Source organism: Enhydra lutris, unplaced genomic scaffold (assembly GCF_002288905.1).
Source record: "Enhydra lutris kenyoni isolate GAN:26980312 unplaced genomic scaffold, ASM228890v2 scaffoldscaffold13, whole genome shotgun sequence".
NCBI lineage: Eukaryota > Metazoa > Chordata > Mammalia > Carnivora > Mustelidae > Enhydra > Enhydra lutris.
This window is the reverse complement of record NW_019154097.1, coordinates 37,432,223-37,450,638: the sequence shown is the minus strand read 5'-3', so window position 1 is coordinate 37,450,638 and position 18,416 is coordinate 37,432,223. Positions and strand designations below refer to the sequence as shown.

The 18,416-nt window shown below is 57.7% G+C and overlaps 1 protein-coding gene across 1 annotated transcript in view; it reads right to left on the bottom strand.

Moving 5' to 3' along the window:
- LOC111145584 (calmodulin-regulated spectrin-associated protein 1-like) overlaps nucleotides 1-18,416 on the bottom strand; it is a 58,288-nt gene that overhangs the window by 34,321 nt on the left and 5,551 nt on the right. Inside the window, exons 3-4 of the mRNA XM_022500548.1 lie at nucleotides 2,706-2,968; nucleotides 1,575-1,736 (exon numbers count right to left, since the gene is read on the bottom strand). Of these exons, the coding sequence (XP_022356256.1) occupies nucleotides 1,575-1,736; nucleotides 2,706-2,968 (425 nt within the window). The remainder of the gene's footprint in view (nucleotides 1-1,574; nucleotides 1,737-2,705; nucleotides 2,969-18,416) is intronic.

Sequence of the window (18,416 nt, the reverse complement as noted above, 5' to 3'; positions counted from 1 at the left end):
CGCAGCTTTGCAGGTCACCGGTAAGAACACACACACCCAACGCCTGACCACAGACGCTCACGCTGGATTTACAGAAACCCCGGCGGCGAGCGCAGGCGGGGCTCGCTCGGCAAAGCGGCGGACTCTAGGTTTCACCTTAGCTCATGATCTCAGGACGGTGAAACCGAGCTCCGCAATGGACGCCACGCTCCGCGAGAAGCCTGCTGGAGAGTGTCTCACTCCCTCTTCCTCTGTCCCTCCCTACCTCTCGCTCTCAAAACAAAAAAAGAAGGAAAGAAAGAATCACTCAGGGTTCAGTTTCCTATGGAAACACAGCAGCCCCAAACATCATTTTTTTTTTTAAAGATCTTATCCATTTGACAGAGAGATCACAAGTAGGCAGAGAGGCAGGCAGAGAGAGAGGGAAGCAGGCTCCCCGCTGAGCAGAGAGCCTAACGTGGGGCTCGATCCCAGGACCCCGAGATCATGACCTGAGCCGAAGGCAGAGGCTTAACCCATTGAGCCACCCAGGCGCCCCCCCAAACATCATTTTTTAACCAAGTTCTTGTGGGTGCTTCCGACACGTGTGGGATTACACAAACGACAAGTAAGACATGCGGCGACAAGTAAGAGGCGACCTGCTGGGCCATGGCCAGCTTCCAAGTCCACACCAGGACCCAGAGGTTCCAGTGAACCCTGGAGAAGCCCTCTACCTCACTGGGAAGAGCTCTAGGTCGTCTGGTCCTCCCATCTGATCCCCCTGACCTACACCTGGGTGGGAAACCAAGTATACAACGGGCGTCTTAGTGAGTAGTTACGACAGGCACTTGACATAAGGCCTTGCTTCTCAGGACAATGAAGGAGGCCCTTTCACCAGGGCCTGGCTTCACCACGTTTGACTCATTCCATCGCCACGGATCCTTACCTCGCCTCTTATTAAAGCCTTACACTGTAAGAATGCACGCACGTCTGTATAAGGAAGTCATTTACAACTCGTGGCACACTCAAACAGCGTGACAGGGCACAGCTCCGTCTTCTGTTCCCTCTGCTTTATGACCCAATCGTCCCCCAGTGCACACGTGCAAATAAGGATGCTTATTAACCAAAAAGCTTTGGTGAGGTAACCCTATCAATAACACAGGCCACTGAAAGTACTTCCACACTCTGCAGGTTACACTGGCGGCCCCTAAACTCAAGAAGGGGAAACGGCACTCAGGAAAATGCCACTTCTCTTTTAATCGCCAAAGTGCCTTGTAAAATCGAGGCCTCCTTGAATGCCCAGAGGCAGGGAGATGAACCTCGACAGGCCGAGAGGCGCGCTGCTCCTCGTGCCCCGCACACACCCCTCCTTTCCACAGTCAGGCGCGGAGCCCTCTCCGTCCGACGGCCGCCGGCACATGGCGCACACGGCGCACTCGCCTCCAGCCCCCACGGGCCCTGCCAGGGGCTGGTTCTCAGCGCAACACGCGAGGAGGTGCCTCCCGTCCTCTGCGGAGACAGCAGCTGCCGCCCAAGCGGCGCCCCAGCCCTTCACGCTGCTCGGGGAGACGACCGCAGCCCCTCGCTCCCGCTCCGGCCGCGGCCCCGGCGCTCACCTTGTTCACCCAGAACACCATGGCGTCCTCGAGGTCGTACGGAAGCTCCTTCGAGGCGCTGAATGTCGAGAAGCGTTTGACGCTGGCCACCACCTTCTCAATGCTGATCATCTCCACGGTGTAGGCCATCATGAGGGCGTCCACCATCGCCATGTGGGCGCTCTGGAAGCAGAAGCAACAGTCAGGTTCGACAGACTCGGCTCGCAGGCTCCAACCCAGTTCCGTTCTGTCAAGGTCGTTATCTGCACTTCATCCGTCCCCAGGCTCCGGCCGCCTCGGCACTCTGTGATGTGCAGGGCCCCGTGCGTTTCTCATCTCCATGACAACCTGGAGAGCCCCAAGGGGGGCATCCCTGTTTTGGGGCTGAGACTAAAGGTCCAAGGGGAAGAGGTGTTTCCGAGGCCGCAGGACCACGAACGGGCCCCCGGGTGCCAGTCAGGAGCCCTGAAGGCTCACAGCACAGCACACCTTTGCACCCTTTCTTCCCAGAACCGAGGAACAGCCTCTTGACTCGCACAACACATCGTCACAAAGCCCACGAGTGAAGAGCCACAGAACACAAAACGCCAGTGACCAGCCCAAGCAGCAACGGGGGAGCACGGGAAACCGCCCATGCAGTCCCACCAGCGGCGCAGCCCCTGGAGGGAAACGGGGCTGGGGAGAGACAGGCACGTTTCCTTCTGTATCGGGTCACACACGCGATGCGCAGAAAACAACCCAACGGGACAGGCTCAGGACGGCTGAGCACAACGCCTGCAAAATCTCTGCCTCCAGCTGCTTCATTAACAGGCCTCAGCCCACGCTCGGCGTCCACAAAGCTCTCCCAACGCCGACCAGCGCGGAGAGGAAGCGGCTCCTTCCCCACGCTCTGCAGCGACGGGCCCCCCGAGACACGCGCAGCTCAGGACCTCGCCGCACATGCGAACCTCAGCCAGCCTGCGGGACTCTCGTGCTCGTGCCACCTGTGCCTCAAGTTCTGGGACGACCACGCCACGCGCAGCTGAGCCACGGGGGGACAGCCGGCAGCAGGACAGGCCAGGGCGCCGTGCTGGTGGCCGCGTGGCCCTAGAAGCCCTAAAAGCAGTCCCTGCAGAGACAGCCCCCGCCCCCACAAACGTGCAGGAAACTCACCATCTTTATGGGCGCCTGGCTGAGGTCGGGGTCCGTCACGGGGGTGTCGTCGCTCTCCATCACGTAAATCCCTTTCCGGGACAGGGCCTGGATGACAGACTGGTGTCCCTGTAGGGCGGCCACCTGGTCCCCCTTGAGGATGAGGCTGCAAACACGGCAGTACAGCTCACTGGACAGCAGGAGCTTGAGGACGGGCGGTTTGATGTGCTCCTGCTCATACTGGTCAATGTAAAAGGGGTCCCTGAGGTCCTCGGGGATGTTATCTGAGCCAAGGGAAGAGAGGACCACGTGAGCGTGACGCGTCCGTTCAAATCACTGACAGAGCACAGAGCTGCCCCTGGTCCTGTGGGTGACTGATGACATAAAGAGACCCCAGGACTGCACACTCCCACACCTTCTCCCCTGGCAGAGGCAAATGGGCTGCTTACGCCCGCGGGGAAGGCCTGGGCAAGGCACACCCCGGAGCAACTTCCCCACCACAACCTCAGGGAACAAGTCTTCCCGACACAGGGGAACGAGAAGCAGGTGTGGGAGCCCAAACGGGGTAATGGAGGCAAAAAGCAACCGAGACACAGTGAGGCTGGGCGGCAGGGCACCTGGTCCCACCACCGGCGACGCGTGTGGCACCCAGGACCACCCAGCAGCTGGTCACCCCGTGGGACAGCGGGCAGCACAGCCGACATCAGTGCTGGGAAGGGAGTCGAGCGTATCTCTCCTCTGACATCCAGCTGGAGAGGAGAGCGAGGCCAAACACTGCGGTCTTTATGGACGAGAAGGCCGGGCCTCTGGCCACCGTGCCAAGGTCAGAACGGCGGTGCCGGGCCTTCACCCGACTTTGGACCAGGCAGCATCAGGGCCACCCAAACCGTGTCCATGAAGCATTACCACAATTCCATCAAATCGAGACTTCCGTCTCTGCATTACAAATGGGGAAACGGAGGCACAGAGCAAGTACACCACGTGCTCAAGCTCACAGGTGGCAGAAACCAACCACGAACGCAGTCTGAGTCAGTGTCTACACCACCTCCCGCATGAATACACCAGCTGTCTGTGCACAGCTGGGGACACTCGCTTTCTAAATGGCTGGAATGGCCGGCCCTGTGGTGTCCCTCACACTCGCCCTGCACGATGTCAACTGCTGTCCCCCAAGAGTGGGGACGCTCTGTACTCAAGTGGACTGGGAAACAGTCTACACAGAGGCTGGTCTCCGCTGGAGAGGCCCGCAGACCTTTAACTCTCCAGCCTGTGACCTCCCCCGCACACGCCGGTCGAGCTCTGGAACCATCCCCACCTGTGGAAGGGTTCAGACAAGCCCAGTCTCCCGAGGAGGCTGCTGAAGGAAACCCACGACACCCAGGGCTGAGACCCGGGGCCGGCAGCACACCCTCTCCCTGCACGGTCCAGGCTCTGGTCCAACTCTCAGTGGTACCGCCTGAGGAAGAGGCAAACTTGCCAGGGACCCCCAAAGCACCCTCCGCCTGCCCCCCCCGCCCCGCACCCTCCGTCCTCCGCACTGTTCTCAGAGCGCTGAGTGACTTCACTGTGCCTCTGGGCCTCCTCCATGTCCCCCGTCTCCTCCTCGGCGCTTACTTCCAACAACAGTAGCTACCACGTACACTGCCCTTTTGTTTTCAAGCTCCTGGCTCAAAGCCCGATGAGAGCATCAGGGTAGCCCAGCGGGCAGGGAGGACCAGGGCCAGAGGGTCACACCCTTACCTCAGGGACAAACCAGCCAAGGCTCCAGAATGAATGGACCCCGTCAGAGAGGATCCTATTTTGAAATCCAGGCTTCTGAATCACAACAGACCGTACCAACAGTAAAAGAAGCGAGGACTAGAGCAAAACACAGTGAGAAGATTTCTGCTTTCTTGGTAGGTGATGGTGACGTGAGAATGAGGGGCCGAGGCAGGGACCGGGTGCTAAGGGAGGGACAGGAGCCATCCTAGGGAGCAGAGAGCAGCCTGGGAGGACACACTTGGAGGACGCCAGACCTGGTCCCCAGCAGGACAGAAGTCAGGGGAGGACATTGAGCCAGGGAGTCCACGGTTCAAGGACATTTTCAGGGGAAACACACACGGCTGCCCTGGGCAGGGGCAGTGGGACCACCCAGCACTGGGACCTCGGGACCACCCCCACCAAGTCCTCTGCCTCTCTCCACGCCTGCCCCACCTCCATCCCCTCTGCTGGTTCCCCATTTCTCCAAACACTGGAAGGGGCACTCCCCACTTCCCAAGGCAGGTGACCTCCATCATCCACATCGCATCCGCACACCCTGACGCCAGCCCCTCCCCTGAGCTGCTCCACCCCTCTGCCCCCTGGAGACTGGCAGGTGGAGGCTGCCACCACAGAGCCTAGCTGGCCGCCAGTGACCTCCACCTCCCCCGCCCGCCCTCCTGGGCGGCTCCGTCTCAAGGTCAGCTGCTCAAACCTAAAGCTTCAGGGTCATCCAGTTCTCCTCCTGCCAACCTTCTGGCAACTCTGGCCGCCTTCCCCTTTGAAACAGATCCAGAAACTGACAGCCATTGCCATGGAGGGGACGGAACACAGGCACAGAGAGGGGCTGGCCCTAGGAAGGACAGGGGTCCTGGCACATAGGGGCAGAAAGACACTCGAGCTGAACCCCGGAAGCTGGCAAGGCTGGACAGAGCACCCATCACGGCCCAGCAGCTGCCTTCTCTTTTCCACGGGAGGCCCACTTAGTGGAAGCTTCAAAAATAATCACTACAGGGGCACCTGGGGGGGCTCAGTGGGTTAAGCCGCTGCCTTTGGCTCAGGTCACAATCTCAGAGTCCTGGGATGGAGCCCCACATCAGGCTCCCTGCTCCGTGGGGAGTCTGCTTCCCTCTCTCTCACTCTCTGCCTGGTTGTGATCTCTCTGTCAAGTAAATAAAATTACAATAAAAATCGCTATAAATGGATTCACATAAACCACTTTTTAATCACGGATGGACATGAACATGAGTCCTATCACTGACTCACCTAACCTGTGGAATCAGGACCCTGGCAGTTACGGGAGAATGATGCATCCACTCCAGGTACGCGCTCTGGACCTCGACACAGGCCCCCTGCTGCCCCGTGTCCCCACGGGTCCCTATACCCGTCCCCCAGGGCCACACCAGCCCCTCCCCACCCTGCCCCCCCCCAACAGAGTCAGCTAACCAGCTGCTTCGGGGGCTCAGCGCCTGCCAGGACTGCTTGGGCACATTTCTGAAATTTCCCATCGGTTTTACTGAAGTCAACAACCATTTTAAAAAAAGACAACTTGCAAACGTCTTGGACCTATGCCCAGGGACTGACTGTCCGTCTCCCCTACAAGCCAAGACCAGTTGGTCACAATCAGCCGCTAGCTTAGGTCTTATCTTCTGAGGACCTCCTGTGAGCCAAAAACGTGCAGAAACAAGGGGGTCCAACGAGGCAGAGCCACCGCCTGGGGCACAGCCTCTTCAGATGACTGAGAAGTCACCAAGTGACACGGACACAAGGCTCTGGGCACCATGTAGATGGGGACAGGGCGCAGTGGGGCACAGATGAGACCCCAGGCCGGCACAGCAGGGCAGGGAGCAGGCCGTCCGCAGCCGATGAGGCAGGAAGGGGGGCAGGGACGACGACACATGAGGGACACATGAGGCCAGGACCCTGACGAGAGGATTCTGGGAAACCACAGCTCGAGGCCGCAGGAGGAGCCCACCACACAGGCCACTTCGTTACTCGCCCACCAGGCGACCGACTAGGCTCCTACCCGCTGCCCACACAGGAGGGACTTGGGGCGTCCGTGGGGCCATCAGGGACTGAGGCGGGCACAGGTGCTCAGGGGGCCTAGAGTAACGGGGTTGACCGGCCTCAGGGGGATCGGGGGAGTCGGAGGACAGGGGTCACCGGCTGCCAGAGCCCCACTGCAGTCGGCGGCCTGAGTGGCGACAGGGGCTGGCTACGAGCAGGCAGCAGCGGGAGGGGCACCAGGTCTGCGCTGCGACCAAGGAAGACGGCAAGTTTCCCACCTGGCTGACGAGAGGCAGGACGGGGCTTCCGCGAACTCGAAAACCAGAAGCACAGGGGACGGCCAGGCGAGAAGGACGCTCTCCGCCAGGCACGACAGCTTTGTGGCGTCCAGGGGGCTCTCGCAGGGGTCTCAGCAGAGGCAGAAAAACCCAGAGACCCGAGTGCTGGAGAAAGGAGCTGGCTGGGACCCATGCCCCAGAAATCGTCAGGGCGGCCACGGGGAGAGTATGCAGAGGGCGCACCGCCCACCGATGGCTGCCAAGCCCTGACACGGAGAAGAGGTCAGGGCAGGGGGTACCCCAGAAGGTGGGGTCAGAGAGAGAACACATTTAAGTGGCAGTGATCCGCGACACAAGACCCAAGAGACTGGAAGGTGCCCATGGATTGACAAGTGGGAGGCAGCGCTGGCCCTGGGAGGAGCCGGGTGAGGAAGGGGGACGGAAGAAGGGGCTGCAGAGGGCCAGCGCCTCCCATGGCTTTGAGGGCGGCAGAGGGGCTGCAGGCGGCAGCGGGAGCAGCTCCGATCGACCGCGACCGCGACCGCGGGAGAACAGCCAGCAGACCGAGGCCTGAGAGCGACAGCAGAGAGCGCCACTGCTAGTGCTGCTGGTGGCCAGGTCTCTGGCCGAGAGGAATGGACAGAAGGAAGGAAAGAAGGATGGGCGGAAGGACAGACAGAAGGCAGGAAGGGGGAAGCAGCAGGAGAGTGTGAGGGCAGAGGCCACGAGCCGAAGGCGCTCCCAGTAGACAGCTGGAAGGCAGGAGGCTCCCAAGCGGGAGGGTGATGCCTGGCAACCGAGCAGAACATGGGGTCACAAGAGCGCGGTCTGGGGGACAGGGGTCCCGGTGACACAGGCCTGCAGTGACAGCAGGCACACAGTGGACGGCCAGCGACACAGGGCTAGCACCCACAGGTGCATGTGACGCAAAGGCAGTGTGGGCGATGGGAGGGCTCGGGCCAGCCGGCTCCACAGAGGGAGGGCGCAGAGCAAGTGCAGGAAGTGGAGATGGGCAGCAGGTGCGCAGGCGACAGAGGGCAGCGCCTCCGACCCCTGGGCCTCCCAGATCCTCAGGTGCTAAAAGGGCCTGTCCCCCTGTTCAAGGCAGAGACCTGAGTCATGGCGCTGAGGGCAGAGCTGGAGTCTGTGGGTCTCAGGTCTCACGCAAGTGCTAGCTGCCCCTCTCCTCCACACGACCGTCAAGAACTTTAAGAGGTTAAAGGGGCGCATCAAGGAAGCACCCATCCGTCGCTGTCCGCCCTGCCACGTTCCACCCTGCAGACTGACGCCACGTCCCCTGCACCCAGAGCTAGGCAAGGGAGCCCCCCGCTGACACCCCGCTACGGCCCCCCACTGAAGCCCAAGACCCCAACAGGCTCCAGCGGGGTCTGAGGACAGCAAAGACCACCCAGCCGCCATGACCAGAAGGACAGCACCTCAGCCCGGGGCTTCCCGCAGCCCCGCCGTGCCCTGCCGCAGCCCATCTCCCACCACGGGCGGGTGCCAAGACGTCAGCACTCGTGCCACTGAGAGTGGCCACTGCTGAGGTTCCAGAGGAGGCTGTGACGGTCCCCATCAAGGACACCTACGCCGCCTCTCATTGGGGACGCACAGGGACAAGCCCCACAAATCACCATCAGGGCAGTAAAATCGGCCAGAGGCCTTCAAATCTGCCCACACCCCAAGCCTACGCCAGGCGCACAAGAAAGCTGAGCAGCTGTGCCAGGCGGAACCCGTGAACCCTCCTGCCCTGCAGCCGCTGAGCGCAGCCGCGGCCACAGCCAACAGTTGTGCGAGCAGGCGCCCTGTGCGAGCTCCTCCCCACCGCCCTGCTGGGGCCGCCTGGGGTGCAGGAAGCACAGACTCGTCTTCCAGCCAGGCCAGGGGGACAGACCCTGGGAACCCCGCCTCAGAAAGCAGGAGCGGATGCTGCGTAGGGAATCCCAAAATCTGTGCGTCCTGTCCCACACGACCCGTGTGGCCGCGGTGTGACCCCAATGGGATCGGCACAGCAACGACTTGAGAACTATACTGGGACCCAGGTTTCGCTGTGGTGTCCTGTGGACCGACCAGAGTGGCCCAGGCCTTTCAGGACCAAACGAACACGGAGCTGAGCCGCACACGAGGCAGGCAGACTCGGTCTCGGCCTAACCGGGCTGCCGGTTTAAAGAAAACTTTCTAGATCTTAACAGGATCCAGAGTCTCCCATGTCAGCATCAGAACATCCAAAACACCATCTGGATTTACTCCGCAAAGAAAACAGAAAGAACCTACAGTCAAGAGACCCCCGACCCCGCAAGGGCCCAAACGTCAGAGTCCTCTGACAGGGACCGACCGGTGTTTACAAGTGCGCTCCAAGGAGGAAGAGCAAACGTTTCTTAAATGAATGAAAACACTAACACAAAACTCTGAGAAACTCCACTAAAAAGAAGTCCCAGGGTGGAGGGAAACCCAAGACCAGAGCAGAGGAGGGCCAGGCGCTGCTGAAGAGAAGAGGGGGCTGCAGACCGCACAGTGCTACCCCCGGTAGGTGGAGACACTACGGCCCTGGCCCAGCACATGGCAACTCGGGAAGCAGAACTGTCAGCCCTCGGCAGGCCTCGCCCCGTCCTCCCTCTCCCCTCCACTTCGAGGCCGGGGAGTACAACTCGGAGAACAGCTCTCTGACCGAGGACGGTGCCTGGGGGAGGGAAGGGTTGAGCACAAACCCCAGTGCCAGTGTCCTGGCAAGACCCTCCCAGCTCACACCTCAGAGACTCCCCAGGAAGTGCTAGTCCCTCTCTCCCCAAGGAAGAGACAGCACTCGCAGCTACCCCCCCCTGGGGTTCCACCGCGGGCGCCCACCAGCAGGACCAGTGTGAAGGAGGTGAGTACCCCGTATCTGGCAAGGGAAGACTCATGACCAGACACAAAGTCAGGACCCTTACACACCCACACGGAGAGGAGCTGTCCAGTACTGGGAGGCCGCACACCCCAGACGGTACACACAGAACTGACACCTTCGAGGGTCCGGCTAGCTGACGAGGACAAGGTCACCGGACACGTTCCAGAGAGCCCACGCTGCTGCAGCATGCTGTCCGGTCCACCCTGTGTCCCAGGAGGACCCTGCAGCTGGGGCGCCTGGGGGCTCAGTCTGTGAAGGGTCTACCTTCGGCTCAGGTCATGGGCTCAGGGTTGTGGGATCGAGCTCTGTGTCGGACTCCATGCTCAGTGGGAAGCCTGCTTCTCTCCCTCTGCCCCTCCCCTTGACTTGTGCCTGCGCTACTGGCTCGGCTCTCTCAGATAAATAAAATCTTAAAAAAGAAAGAAAAAGAAAAATAGAAAGAGAGTAAGCCACGTTTCTAGCACCTTTCAAGTTTTAAGGGCAAAATTTGGACTTGCAGGGCGGGAAGAGCAGGGAACCCGGGTAACCTTGCAGACGCTCTCGGCTGAAAACCCCAAAGGCTGCACCCCAAGAACGGGCTTGAACCAGAGGCTCAGCAGACCCTGAGAGCAGCTGGAGCAGCACCCGGGAGGGAGGCGACCGGCGACTGGGGCCAGGGTCTACAAACGCACGCTCCTCCCAGAGGAAGGCTCCGTCTCAGACCTCCGAGGGTCCCTGCCATCCCCCAGACACCGCATCCACTCAGCACAAATGACAAGAAGCAGAGGAGCAAAACCACAGGACATCCTGCACAAAGCCAGCAGAGACAAAGAGCAGGAGCAGCCGGCTCCCGGGCCTGCCGGACTGCCAGGCTGAAGGAGGTCAGGACAGCCTCTCCCCACGGACCACCACGAACTCCGCAGGGAACCGAAAGCAGCCACGGGAGGGTTCTCGACGCCAACAACAGCAGGCAACTGTGCGAGCAGAAGCCAAGCCCGAAGGAGCAACACGTACGGGGTCCCCAGCTCTGTACCCGGCTCCTCTCCTGCCTCTGAGCCGAGGGCAGCCCGACGTAGCACCGCACAGGGGGCACACAAAATTCTGACACAAACCAGGTCCTTCCTGCCAGATGACCAAGGAAAGGGCCCTCCATGCTGGCAAGTGGGACCTGGGCTTGATTTCCCTCTTCCCTTCCAGCCCGCCCTGGTCACAGGACGGTGGGGACAGTGCAGGAGACAGAACACGAGAGGGGAGGGGCCCCCATGGTCTGAGGACCTGAGGGCAGCTGCCGTTTTCCCACCTCTCTTCGCTGGCCGCCCCACCCCCGGCACGCTGGGACTACACGGTGACATCGTGGGCAGCTAGGACTCCACCTGAAGCCCTGTCCTTCTAGCCGGAGGAAAGGGGCTTCTTGAAGCCAGAAAGTGTAGGGAGAATCCAAGAAAGGAGAGAACCAGGAAGGGGATCCCTAATTCCATGGATGAACCCACACAACCCTGAGCTACGTGCATGTGGGAGAGACCCAAAGAACCAAAATGACCTTGAACGCACTGCACTCAAACAGCACAATAGGTGCTGAACCTAAAGGTGATTACTACCACCCACTACAAACAAAGCACCAGGACACATCAGCAGTGTCGGAAGACTTCAGCAGGACCTAGAACACGCCCCACAGCACAACAGTCAAAATGTCCAACGCACAATCCATAATTCGTCAACACGTAAAAACGAGGAAAGGGGCGCCTGGGTAGCTCAGTCGGTTGAGCGTCTGACTCCGTTTCGGCTCAGGTCATGACCTCAGGGTCGTGGAATCCAACCCATGGGCTCCATGCTCAGCGCAAAGTCGGCTTGGGACTCTCTCTCCTCCTCCTTTACCCCTCCCCCCTCACGCACTCTCACTTGTGCTCTTGCTCTCTCTCTAAAATACATAAACAAATCTTTTTTAAAAAATAAAATAGGGATGCTTGGGTGGCTCAGTGGGTTAAGCCGCTGCCTTTGGCTCAGGTCATGATCCCAGCGTCCTGGGATCAAGCCCCACACTGGGCTCCTTGCTCGGCAGGGAGCCTGCTTCTCTCTCTGTCTTTGCCTGCCTCTCTGTCTGCCTGTGCATGCTCTCCCTCTCTCCCTCCGACAAATAAATAAATCTTTTTAAAAAATAAAATAAAATAAAATAAAAAACAGGAAAATGTGACCAATTCTTGGTGGGGGGGGACTCAAGCAACAGATGCCAACCCCGAGATGACCACGATGTCAGAATGACCGACTTTAAGCACGGACTACAACCAGGCTCTACAAGGTCAAGGTCAGGACTCTGGAAATAAATGAGACGATTAAAGTTCTCAGCAGAGAAATAAAACTGGGAGAAAAAAAGAACCAAAATTTGAGGACAGAACAATATGGTGTATCGACAAAATGTTCCCTGAGCAGGAAGGAGAATGAAGAGGACGGGGAAGTGGGTCAGTGAAGTGGAGACGTGTGTGTGACATCATCAAGCTGAAGGGACAGACGGAAGAGAAGGAAGAGCCTTGGGGAGCAGTGGGGCCACATCGGACGTCTGACGCCTGTGCTCCTGCAGGGAAGAGACTGGTGCCCGGAAGCCTCTGAGTAAGTCATGGCCAAACTCTCCCCGCAGTTACTGGAAGACACAGGTCTGCAGGCTTAGGAAGCCCAGCAAAACCAAACAGAACCGACTGGAAGAAAACAGTGCCCAGACGCATCCTGATTAAACGGCAACGAAACAAAGACGAAGCAGCAGGTTCCAGAGACGACGGCCGGGGTGATGAGCTGGAGGCCTCCGCTGACTTAAGGGTAGTTAGCAGAGGCCTCCAGCTAAACAATGGAAGGAGAAAAGACAAGACGAAGGGGCGCCTGCGTGGCTCAGTCGGTGAAGCACCTGCCTTGGGCTCAGGCCAGGATCCCGGGGTCCTGGGATCGAGTCCCACATCGGGCTCCCTGCTCAGCAGGGAGTCGGCTTCTCCCTCTCCCTCTGCTGCTCCCCCCGCTTGTGCTCTCCCGTGTGTGCGCTCTCTCTCTCTCTCAGATAAATAAAATCTTCAAAATCTTTAAAAATAAAATAAAAATATAAAAGTATAAAAAAATGAAACATAAAATATTTAAAAAAGACGGGGAAGCATTTTGACAGAAACGCAATCTGGAAATTACAAAAAAAGAAAAAAGAACTTGACAGGTAAGAAAAATGACGAAGCAGAAGTTCCAGAACAAAAACGTACAGTAACTAAGCTTCATTTTACAGACTGGACTGGTGAGCCGCAGACCAGCCACGGAGGAGAACGCGCAGCAGAGAAGGAAAACGACGGAGTCTGCAAGTGTCACAGGAAGAGGGAGGAGAGAAAACACGGGGCAGAAACTATCCTCCAGCAAACACACAAGAATCTTCCATACTTGCAAAGTTCACGAAACCCAGGGTACAGGCGGAGGCGCACGCACGGAAGAGCCTGCTGGCGGTGCGGCAGAACCGGAGAACACAACACAAACTCAGAGCAGCCGTGAGGGCCCTGTGGCCAAGTGCTCAAGGACAAGGGGGCACGGACTTGTCCCTCCCTGCTCCTCTCCTCTAAGTCCAACCACAAACCTTGGAAGAAAGTCAAAAGACAACCAAAAGGAGACTATGAAAGCCGCCTGAGGAGGGCAAACCGTTCTGGGACCCCCGGACTGGAGGAGTGGCACAGCCACGGGGCAGCTCATGACCTCCCACGCAACAGGAGTGTCCAGACCGGGCTTTCTTGACCCTCTGCCTCACAAGAGAAGGCAAGCCGAGTGGGCTCATTCCTGCCCCACACTGACCGGGAGCCCCACACAGCAGGCCGGCCCGGCAGAACCAGTGGGGGCAGACAAGAAGTTGCACTACTGAGCAGTCTGGAACACCTCGCTCCACACAGCCCCCAGTCTGGAAGTACTCTCCTTCCATCCCCCATCCTCCGACAGTCTGCACAGGGGGACCCCACCACGGCCAGCACCCGGCCCGGGACAGGCTCTCTGTCCTCCAGAGACGCCAGGCCGTCCAGCACCAGGAAGCTCTTCCGCCTCCTAAAAGCAGCACCAGCAGGCACAACGGGAGCACCCCCGGCCGCAGACGCACCAGGCAGCCATCCCGAAAGCACTCGGGCCCTGAACATTAGACTGTCCTTGGCACCACGCTGCACACAGGTAGGCCCAGGCCGGCGTGCTGTGCTTGACTAGGGATGACGCTGCGGGAACTGAAGATGGGACCCAGAGGCTCCCAACACAAAAATGATCGAAAATCCCTTGTCACACCCAGAACCAGGAAACTCATGACTCATGAGGAAAGACCACCGACTGACACCAACACCAAAGTGAGCAGAACGTCGGAGTTCTCCAACGAGGACTTTAAAGTAACTATCATTAAAGTGATTCCACAAGCAACGACAAATCCTCCTGAAACAAGAAAAATTGAGAATTTCAGCAAAGAAAAAGAAGTGATAAAAGAACCGAATACAAAACTGAAAACCAGAGCAACAAACTGCACTGGCTGGCTGGGCTCAACAGCGGACGTGACAGAGGGCGGCGGCAGTGAGCCTGTGGGCAGAGAGACACAGTCCCCCAAGCTGGACAGACAGACAGCACGCCGAAGACAGATGAGCCTCCGGGCCTGCAGGAGAGGAGCATGAGAGCCAACATCCAGGTCCCTGGAGTCCCCGAACAGAGGGGACAGCGAGCAGGGCTGAAAGAGTATGAGGAGAAAATAATGGCTGAAAACCTCCCAAATACGGCAGAAACGATAAATCCACAGGTTCCAAGAAACCGAGTGAACCCCAAATAACACAAATCCAAAGAAATCCACACTGAGACACATCATCACTAACTTTTGAAAATTAAAGACCAAAAAATATTTGGAAGCAGCTGAAGAGAAACCCTGCACTCCAAACAGGGGCCCCGAGCTCGACGGACAGCAGGTCTCTCCCGGAGCCACATGGGCTGGACGCAAGCGGCACACCTTTTTCGCGCGCTTGTGGTAAAGAGCCATCAAGCAGATTCCACATCTGGTGAAGGGATGAAGGAGAAATAGAGACATTTGAAGTGGGAAACAAATTTTATTTATCTACTTATTTACTTATTCTGCCCAGGGAAGGGGCAGCGGGAAAGAGAGAGAAACTCAAGCAGACTCCACCCTGAGCATGGAGCCTGAAGTGAGGCTCAATCCCACAACCCTGAGCTCATGACCTGAGCTGAAACCAACAGCTGGAAGCCCAAATGACTGCACCAGCCAGGCACCCCCAGACACAGGAAAACTTAAAAAAAAAAAAACAGTAATTTCCAGGGCGCCTGGGTGGCTCACTCAATAAAGCCTCTGCCTTCGGCTTGGGTCATGACCCTGGGGTCCTGGGATCCAGTCCCACATCAGGACCTCTGCTCAGCAGGGAGTCTGCTTCTCCCTCTGCCTCTCACCCTCCTCAAACCCTCTCTCACTCTCTTTCTCAAATAGATTTTTTTTTAATTTTCTTAAATATTAAAAAAAAATGTCCAGCAAACCTTAAACGAATGTCTAAATTGATAGAAGGGGGAATCCTGGAGCATCAGGGAGGAAGAGTAACAGAAGGGTACTGATAATTTGGTTAAATGCAACAGACTATCCTCCTCATGAGTTTTCTGAACGACATCTGGTGACAAACGAAGACCCCAACACCCTCTGATACTCACAACAATGGTATTTAAGGTGGGGAGAGCAAAGCGACCAAGGTGGAAAAAGGTTTTTGACACCTCACTCGAAATGGCCAACCGGGTGAGTCCCACACACTGTGACACCCAGAGCTACTGAGGGAACTGGAGACGTGCTCCTGCAAACAACCTACACTGATCAAGACGGAGTCCTGAGAAGTAGTCAAGCGATCCATGGGAAGGCAGAAAATGAAAACGGGAACAAGAAGCATAAAACACAATAAAATGTCAGACTTAAGCCTTAACTACTAGCAACTCCACTAAACGTAAACACCCCAAGGACCACACATAAAAGACAAAGACCGGCAGGGTGGACCAATACTGCCATGTGCTGTGGACAAGAGATTCGCCTCAAAGTCCATGACGCAAGAGGCTGGAAATGAAGGGACCAGAGCGGCAGTGCCAGGAAAACCCTGTTCCCAAACAAACACACGAGTGCAGGCCTTGCTCCAGCAGTACAGGACACAGCAGAAGGCAACTGAAGACACAGAGATGTATCACCTAACGATAAGAGGGTCAACCCATCAGAAAGACATTAAGATCCTAAATGGGAACGCACCCAATTAGAGCCTCCGAACCTGAGGGAAGAGAAGAGAAACGGACAAGTATGCAAGCAGGGGTCAGAGCTTCAACACTCCTACCGGCAACCGACAGAAGCGCTACGCGGAAATCGACGAGGGCACGATCCCACCCAGCCGAGGAACCCGGCGGGCACGTGCAGACCACTGCATCCCACGTAGAAAACGCATCTCCTCCAGCGCCCAAGGAACGTTCACCACAAAGACCTGGGCAGCAAAACAAACTCCAAGAAGTTTAAAAAACTAGAAATTCTACAGAGTATTACCTCACCACAGCAGAGTCACACTAGAAATCACGACAGAAAAACAAAACAGGAAAATCTCAACACGTGGAAATCACACTTAAAAATAACTCCTGGGTCAACGAGAAGCATCAAGGGAAACAGAGCTCACAAAACTGAATAAAAATGAAAACACAACATACCAGACGTATGTGGGATGCAGCAAAGGCAGTACCAAGTGGGAAATTTATAGCACCGAGCACTGAGACCAGAAAAGGAAAAAGGCTTAGTAATCTACCACCCCGGGAACCGAGACAAAGAGCAAGCAAAGGAAGGGCGGCAGGTGCGGTCTCTGTGGGAGCGGAATGTTCTGTGTCTGCATCCCGCAGCGTCAGTAACCTGGCTGTCGTTCCCAGTTGCCGTTCCGCGAGAAGTTACCACAGGGGAGACTGAGGAAAGGGGGCCCAAGACCTCACTGTGTAATTTCTTACAAATGCCATACTAACACACCATTATCTCAAAATAAAAGTTTAATTTCTTAAAACACTGTCCAAAGACCTGAAAACAACCAACAACAACAACGACAAAGAGTCAAACGGCCAACAAGCCTAGAAAAAAGTGCTGATCACCGAGTCATGAGGGCAACGCACACCCGAACCACCAGGAACCAGCATGACCCGGGCGCCCAAACGGCTGAAGTTACAAAGACCGACAGTGCCAGGTGCCGGCAAGGACGCGCGTCGGCTGGGGCTCTCACACTTCGCTGGTGCAAACAGGAAGGGGAAGTGAAAAACACCGCGTGACCCAGCAACTCCAGGGCCAGGTGTCCCCCAGGACGATGGAAACAGATGCCCACACCCAGCCGTGTCCGCGAGCGCCCACGGCGGCGGTATCCGTGGCAGACAGAAGTCCCAGCGGCCATGCCCGCGGGAGCAGCCAGACCACAGGGGCCGCCGCTCGCCCCACGCAGCAAAAAGGTCTGCACACGGAGAGCTGAGTCTCCAAATTACCAGGCCACGCGCAGGAAGCCACACGGCATAGCTGCGGCATAGCTGCGGTGTGTTTCTAGAGGCCCTAGAAAATCCAAGCTCACCCACAGCCCCTGGAGCACATCGGAGAGGCTCTGGGCTGGGACCCGCTGGAGGGCCGCACATGGACCCCTGTCAGTGCAAAGAGCTCACCTTGACCGTGCTCGGGCTCCTCAAACCACATTCTCAGAACGTGTGCGCTTTGTTGTACGTTCGTGTGCAAACTGTCTCTCAACAGAGCCGATTTTCCCAGGGGTCCGAAGGAAAATTCTTCCCAGTACACCTGCCAAACGAGGGACATTACCCTACCCTACAGAGACTTCTCTGGAAGGCACAGGTTTCCAACGTCTCTTCTTGCCTCAGGAACCTTCAACAGCTCCCCAGTTGACACAACAAAACCCCACTTTGCCCACCAGCCATTCAAGGCAGCCCAAGGCCAGGCCCCAGGCATCTCTCCCAACGTACACTCGCCTTCCCACCTTGCACCCAGAGCCCACGCCAGTCCCAGCTGCAAGGCTGGTGGTCCCTGGGCAGGAAGGGGCCCTACCCTATCTCCTCCTCTTCATCCCGGCTTCCGACCATCTGTGCCCTCACCTCCACTTGGTTCTTCCCCACCTAAGCCACAAACTCAAGCCTCACTTAACTTGAATGGAACACTCTAGATTCCCTCACGCTCCCCTTACCTGCTCTGCCACAGCACCTGTTCCTTCCCCAGGTGCCTGTCCCCTTGGGTGCATTCCAGGTGTCTGAGTGTGCGGCCGAGTCGGGCACTACCCTAGCCCTGAGAGGCCTGTCAAGGACCCCCGAGTCCACAGCGCACGCTCGCTGAACTGACAGCAATCTAATTTTGTATGAGTGAGTCTGAAGCGAGTAAAGGACAGTCACCAAGGGGCCCGGAAGTGAACGGATTAGGCGCACAGCAAGGGCTAGGCCAGATGGAGGAGTCGGAAAGACACGAAAGCAGAAAAGCTGTGCGGAATAAGGACTGACTATTCCCACCCAGGAGGCCCTGTGCGGGCCCACCTCCCACCCCAACCTCAGCCCAGCCAGTCTCGGGGGGCTCATCTGCTCTGTCGTCCCTGCCGCAGACAGGCTAGGCTAAGCCTCAGCCCATAAAGCAAAACAGCCCCAGCTCTGCTAGGGACTCTGTGTGCACCCCCCAAACCCGCAGAGTGAAAGCCAGCCCCGGGCTGAAGGCGTGAGGAGGTGCCACCCTCACCGGGGGTTAGTGCCCTCATAAGGAGGCTCCAGAGAGCTCTCCCGTCCCTCCTGCCCCGGCACGGAACAGCCACCCCCAAGGCAGGAAGCAGGCTCGCCGCACGCCGA